Here is a 7501-nt window from a genome sequence, read left to right as displayed (position 1 = left end):
AATTGGTTAAAGAGGTCTGCTTTCTCCTCTGGTGCAACCACCAGATTGCCCAGAGGATCTTGCAGGGGCCCCACATTTCCCAGTGCTTTCTTCATCCTCCCTATATATTTGAAAAAGGACTTTTTATTATCTTTGATTTTGGACGCAAGTTCTAGTTCTATGTCCACCTTAGCTTTCCTGACAGCCCCCCTATAGGCCCGAGTAGAGGAGGTATACTTCTCTTTGGAGATAGCACCCCCCTTCCACTGGATGTACGCCATCTTTTTGGCAATCAAGCATTCAAGGATGCCCTTGGTGAGCCAGGGGGCCTTTTGGGCACTCCTGCCCCCCTTGCTTTTTGTTGGGATGGTCATCCCTTGGGCCCTGAGTATCATCCCCTTAAGGAATGACCACTCATCTTGGGCACTGAGTTCCCCTGCCCTTGAGAACCCCAGTGCCTCTCCCACTAATCTCCTCAACTGTTGAAGTTGGCCCTCTTGAAGTATAGGGCTACTGCCTTGCTGCTGGCCCTTGACACCCTGCACTGGATGGTGAATTCAGCCATTCCCACATCTTGTGGGAAGAGTGATCGGCTAAATCCAAGTGGTCGCAAAGCTTCCTCTCGTGTGGATGGCCTCTATCTGACTCAAGAAGTCTACAGGCCAACAAGAGGTAAAGCGCTGCTCAACCTGGTACTGGCAACGGAGGGTGCCCTAATCAGCAACCTAACGATTGATGGGAAGCTAGGCGACAGTAACCACGAGCTGATCACCTTCACCATCTGCCGTAAAGCTGACAAGTTAGTCAGCAATACAGAAGTCCTTGACTTTAGGAAAACTGACTTTGACAAGCTCAGGAGGCTTGTCGGTGAGGCCCTATGGGACCATGACCCTAAGGGGAGGGGAGTTCAGGAAGAGTGGTTGCTCCTCAAGGGAGTGATGCTTGATGCACAAGCTCAGGCTATTCCGTCTTGGAGGAAAGGCAGCAAAAGGGCACAGCAGCCCCCTTGGCTCTCCAGGGAACTAGCAGACCTTCTGTGGCTAAAAAAAAATGCCTACAAAGGATGGAGGACAGGATTCACCTCCAAGAAGGAATATTCCACACTGGTCTGGACCTGCAGGGAGCGAACCAGGAAAGCCAAGGCTGTGACTGAACTCCAACTAGCTACAAGTATCAAGGACAATAAAAAGTCCTTTTTCAGATATGTAGGGAGCTGGAGGAAAAGCAAGGGCAATATTGGACCCCTTCTAAACCAGATGGGGCAACTGACAACTGACGCCCAAGAAAAAGCCAACCTATTAAATGGGTACTTTGCGTCAGTCTTTCATCAGTCCCATGGGACACCCATACCCATTACAAGACAAGGAGGCCTGGGTGAGGGAGATTCTCTGCCCTCCATTAATGTTGAGCTGGTGAAGGAACACCTTGAGAGGCTGGATACCTTCAAGTCATCCAGCCCTCACAATCTACACCCCAGGGTACTCAAGGAGCTGGCAAGCCCCTGGTACAGATCTTCGAGAACTCCCGGTGCTCTGGTGAAGTTCGCGAAGGTTGGAAGAAGGCCAACATGGTGCCTATCTTCAGGAAAGGCAGGGAAGTCGATCTGGCAAACTACATGCCCATCAGCATGACCTCTATCCTGGGGAAGGTCTTGGAAGAGATTATCAAAGAGACCATCCTTAACAGACTAGCTGATGGCAATATCCTGAGGGATACCCAGCATGGGTTTGTTGTGGGTAGATCTTGCTTGACCAATCTCATTTCCTTCTATGACCAAGTGACATATCACCTGGACAAGGGAGAGGAAATTGATGTCATATATCTTGACTTCAAAAAAGCCTTTGGTCTGGTATCTCATGATCACCTCTTGGCAAAACCGGTTAACTGTGGCCTCCGGTCCACCACGATCCATTGGCTGGGGAATTGGCTCCGTGGTCAGACCCAGGGGGTTGTGGTTGACAGAATTCAGTCGTCATGATGCCCTGTGACTAGTGAGGTCCTCCAAGGCTCTGTTGTTGGACCTATATTGTTCAACATCTTTATTAATGATGTGGACATTGGAGTCAGAAGCGGACTGACCAAGTTCACCGATGATACCAAACTCTGGGGCAAAGCCTCCACACCTGAGGACAGGAGGGCAATCCAGGCTGACCTTGACAAGCTCAGGAAATGGGCGGATGAGAACCTGATGGTATTTAACATAAAAAAATGCAAGATTCTCCACCTTGGGAGCATCCTTATAGGCTCAGCAGTGCTATGCTGACTACCACTATGGATGAAAAGGACTTGGGGGTTATGACTGACCATAAGATGAACATGAGCCTTCAATGTGATGCTGCAGCTAGTAAAGCGAGCACAACGCTGGCCTGCATCCATAGATGCTTCTCAAGAGAATCCTGGGGCGTCGTTCTTCCCTTGCACTCGGCCTTGGTGAGGCCGCAGCTGGAGTAGTGCATCCAGTTTTGGGCTCCACAATTCAAAAAAGGATGTGGAGAAGCTTGAGAGAATCCAGAGAAGAGCCATGTGCATGATCAGAGGTCAGGAAAACAGACCTTATGACGATAGTCTGAGAGCTATGGGGCTCTGTAGCCTGGAAGAGCGCAGGCTCAGGGGTGATCTGGTGGCCACCTATCACAGGTGTTCACCAGGATCTGGGGGAACAATTGTTCACCACAGCACCCCAAGGTTGAATGCTTATAAACTCCAGCAAGACCATTTCAGACTGGACATAAGGAAGAATTCTTTTACTGTCCGAGCCCCCAAGTTCTGGAACAGCCTGCCATCAGAGGTGGTTCAAGCACCCACATTGAACGCCTTCAAGAGACATTTGGATGTTTATCTTGCTGGGATCCTATGGTCCCAGGGGCAGGGGGCTGGACTCGATGATCTTTCAAGGTCCCTTCTAGCCCTAATGTCTATGAAATCTATGAAAATGAGAAAATACAGGGTTTTCTGAATTTTTCCCTTCTGAACAGAAAACCCAGGTCCCTTTTGACAGTACACTAACATAACCTAAAAGTCACCAGGATCTAAACACAGTCCTATGCTGATCTTTAGGCTCCTTGTTTTCATGATCCCATTTGCCCTATATAAGCTCAGCAAGGCTCTCTGTCAGTATTGTAGCATGGAATTTACTGCAGTTAAAAGAAAGTATAGATAAGTATGTTTTTCTATTTGCTAGAAATCCTTTTTTTTTTTTTTGGAGAGTTTTTTAATATTAACACTTATCCAATCTAAACTAATTAGTTGAGCTTAAAAACTGCTTATCTGTTTTCCTTTGTTTCTTTTTCACATGTCTTTGTTGTTTATTCCAAGCACGATGGTGTAAGATGCTTTTGATGTCTTTAGTTTATTTCCCACTGTAGCTCCAATAACAAGTAGCGGTGAGAGTGAGGGCTTTATCAAACTTAACAGCAAACCATGATCATACAAAACTGTGGCTTCTCCCTTTCAGTGATAAGGTTGTATATTAGCACCAGCATCACTGTATAATTTGATAACAAATGCTATGTAAGTTATTGTGTTAGTTAATTTTGTTTAGCAATGTACTTTATTCATAAACTTATTCAGTGGGTAGGAATAGGGAGTCAGCTTCTGCAAAGTTTTATACCTTTAACCTTTTCCAAACCAATTACCATAGAAGCAAAAAATATTTGATAAATAAATAAAATTTTTCATGGGTGTAAGACAGCTTGGCCCCATCAGGCTTAGAAGCAAATTCTGACGGTTCTAAAACAGGGTTTCCTAAAGATTGAATACAAAAGTACAGAAGGAAGATGATATAGTTACTTTGCCTACTGGTTTATTGATTCCTGATCACTTACATGGACTCTGACATATATAAATTACCATGAATTAAGTTACATGACACTGTTTTTTACCATTCAAATGTTGCTCTAGATTTATTCTTATTCCAAATAAATACATGAAAAAAAGGAGATTAGAAGCGTCTCATTTATAAACATATCGGTGATAATCTTATAAACCAACTGCATTTTTCAAAGCTTCCTTTAGAGGGAACTAGATGCTTTGAAACAAAATAGCATCATTATTCATGGAAAGACCTCTGATGTAAGTGGTCCTGTGACCACCCAACGTGACCAGATGATAACGTCAGCTGACACAGCATAGTCAACAATCCTCTTAAAGCAGCAGCTATGTCTGCCAAGGATTCTGAGAAAATGCAGCTCATGATGGAGCTAGTAAATGAAACTGAGATCAGTCTGCTTGAATGCAAGGTCTGTTTTGAAAAATATAGCCACCAAAAACAACATCGTCCGAGGAACTTACCCTGTGGGCATATTATATGCCTGGATTGTGTGTGTTCACTAGCACATCCAAGGAACTTTAGGCTGGAATGCCCTTTCTGTCGAAGAGTGTGCAAATCGTCTGAGACAAGTGACTGTTTACCATTGCTGCACCTAACTGAGATCTTACAACCTGCAACTAATATTCCTTCTACTTCGGGAACAACAGCTGGGGCAAGTGATGAAGGAACTGGATCAACATCTCCAGGCTTAACGTTTAGCCTTTCTTTTGGAGGCTGGGGAACGCTAATCAATCCGACTGGGATTGCAATATGTCAGAGATCTAGCTGTGTAGTAGTGGCACATGATGGCAAGAAAAGGATTAAGCTCTTTGGTTTGAGTGGAAGCTGTATACAGCAGTTTGGGGAACGAGGCAACGCAGGCAATGATATCAAATACCCACTTGATGTAACAGTCACACTGGATGGTCATGTCGTTGTCACAGACAGCGGGGATCAGTCTGTGAAAGTGTTTGACTTCGATGGAAGAGGCAAGCTAGTTATTCGAGGGCCCTTCCACTTACCATGGGGTTTGGATATCACCCCTGAAAATAAAATTATTCTGACTGATGCAAACGCAGGGGCCCTTTATCATTTGACAGCTGATTTTAAAAAAGGGGAACTAAAAAAGATTCAGAAGACCCAGTCAAACCTATGCAATCCAAGAGAAGTGGCAGTTTCTCAGCTGTCTGGGGTTATTGCTGTAATTGAGCACCTTCTGGCTAGAGGACCAAACTACAGCAGTACAAGGATGAAGATATTCAATGCTGACATGACGCTTATTGGCCAGCTCGATAGCTTTGGTCTCAACCTATTTTTTCCTTCCAAAATATATGTCACTGCTGTGACCTTTGACAGAGAGGGACATATCATAGTAGCAGATGTCTATAACCAGGCAGTATTGTGCTTAGGGAAGCCTAAGGAGTTTCCGGTCTTTAAGCCCATAATTACCCAAGGGCTTGCTTACCCTGTAGCATTGACATACACAGCAAACAATTCTCTGATTGTCTTAGACAATGGTGACCATTCAGTAAAAATATATATCACTAGCTGAACTATTTTTGATTCCTGCTAATATAATTTAATTCAATTTTCATCTTTTAAAAAAGCTAAGCTATGGTTTTATTGGGTAGTCGCATCATTTTAGTTCCTTCTGTGAACTTGTAGGAAACTGCTAGGTTTTTGGATGGATGTGCTGTATGATTTGTGAAATTCTTGCCAATTCTGACTTCTGCATATTGTGTGACAGTCTGTCTACTGCAGCATAAGACAGAGATTACCACCATATGACTTTGCATTTTTCCAAACTATTATACACAATGAAGTTGTGATTTGTGTGTGCATGTGTGAACAAAAAGAATGATGTTCTAAACATTTTTTAAAAGGGTAGTGCTAGATAACGGGAAATCCTGCCTATTTTGACTGCTGGAAAGGATGTCTTACCTTTTAGTTTTCTTTCTTAGTGTCTAATTTATCTGACGTGTTGGGTAAGTTGAGAGAATGACATGAGAAAATACAGCAATTTTCATGTTCAGAAATTCTAATAGAAGGGGAACTGGCTTGACAAATTGAAAAGTGCCTTTCAGTTCAGGATCATTGTAGACAACATTCAACTAAGGTCCATACTAGCATCCATTATAATTTTTAAGGAGCCTAAGTGAAATTAATGGAAGGTAAAAGTCTAGGACTTCCAGTATGATTACTGAAACTACCATGAAAACTGGTGTTGGAGGCCAATGGGATTAAAGACTGATTCATGGTCTCATCCCTACATGTCTCATCATAAAAGCTGAGATTATTAGTACAGTTATACTTGGAAGATTTTGCTGTTAGTACTAGGCATTTTCTTTAGATATTTCCCAGGATCAACTTTCCATAGTAAACCACTTCTTCGTGATCACTGACTTCATTTGAAAAATATTTTTATAATCTGTTATGGAGACAGTATCTCAAGGTTTGACAAGATTTTTATTTTTCTTCCTATTTGCCATGTTTGTTTGAAGTTGTTTCTTGCTGGCCTTTCAAATAGTATATCAGTGCTCCTGCTTCCATACCAAACAGAACTGAGGAGTGTAAATAGGAGTAAGTAGAGAAGGCAAAGGCACAGAAAAATTTGGATTCAGTCTTTATTTTATCCATGCTAATCTGCATATCTCTGGTCACCATTTCTGTTGCTTCACTGCAGAGTAGAAATGAAGATATAATTGCATTAATTTAACAGAAATGATAATATTGTAACTGGACTCTTGACTAAATCCTTTCAGGTTTCTTTGCTAAAAATGGGATATTTTGAAATAAGTAATATAGTGGCAGCAGCAGTTTTGGCCTTTCAGACTGTGAAACTACTACAATGGGGAATCCTTCCATTAACTTCAGTAGGCTTTTGAGCTAGCTTCAAGACCTGGTAATAATTATTAGATAATATTGCACCAATAATCAATGTGACAATGTTAATTTAAGCAGTATTGAGATACTTTTCACTTACTTGAAAATTAATGTATTTTTTATCTGTCATGTTAACATTTGTAAATAAAAATCCATTAAATAGAAGCTATTTTAAAAAAAGGCTTAATTGATTAGTGGCACACTGATATATTAATAATGATAGGATGGCACCATTCCTATCATGGGCAATTTGGGGAAATCTTTTCACTTTATTATAGATTGTGGTTATAATCCTTCTTCTCTACTTGTTGTGCTGTATATTCATTTTTCTTTGGCAGTACCTGTTCTAAGGTGACCTGATGCTTGAAGAGACTGTATGGATTTAGACTATATGTCTTTCCCAGCCTTACCATCTGGCCGGTGACTTAGTAAAGGTTTTGGGAGGGACCAGAAATGTTTCTTTTGGGATTTTCTGCGACAGGAATTCCTTTGGCCCTCATCAGGTCATGACACTAATGCAAGGGAAACTGCTGCTCCTCTAAATAAGAACAACCTCTTTGCCAGCTGCTAGCAAAAGCTGATTTTTTTTAACTAGCTATCTGTGGGAGATTCCAATCTGATTGTATAGAGAAACAGAGTGTGTCATTCTGTTCCTCCTCTTTTGGGAAGCTGATTATTTTTTAATGTGAGTGATAGTACCCACATATCTATTGTGTGAGGAGTATCTTGGTAATATGTAAAAAGGGTGATACAGGACACTGCTAAACTGAGACCATGATCTATCAGCTGGCATTCCCCTGCCTCCTTAGCACACTCCAGAAGGAATCTGTC

The 7501-nt window shown here is 42.2% G+C and overlaps 1 protein-coding gene across 1 annotated transcript; it reads left to right on the top strand.

The window, feature by feature from the left end:
* The first annotated feature begins 4090 nt into the window (after positions 1-4090).
* Positions 4091-6855, top strand: NHLRC1 (NHL repeat containing E3 ubiquitin protein ligase 1). The gene has a single exon (XM_019543849.1). It carries the CDS (start codon positions 4137-4139, stop codon positions 5337-5339), a length of 1203 nt encoding a protein of 400 aa, XP_019399394.1. The 5' UTR covers positions 4091-4136; the 3' UTR covers positions 5340-6855.
* Positions 6856-7501: the final 646 nt, after the last annotated feature.

The sequence above is a fragment of the Crocodylus porosus genome, unplaced genomic scaffold (assembly GCF_001723895.1).
Source record: "Crocodylus porosus isolate Cpor-Errol unplaced genomic scaffold, CroPor_comp1, whole genome shotgun sequence".
In the NCBI taxonomy this organism is placed as follows: Eukaryota; Metazoa; Chordata; order Crocodylia; family Crocodylidae; genus Crocodylus; species Crocodylus porosus.
The sequence above is the reverse complement of the archived record's forward strand: the minus strand, read 5'-3'. Positions and strand labels throughout refer to the sequence as shown.

Coding starts and splice junctions, on each gene's coding strand:
- NHLRC1 (XM_019543849.1), top strand. CDS start 4,137: ATGTCTGCCAAGGATTCTGAGAAAATGCAGCTCATGATGGAGCTAGTA.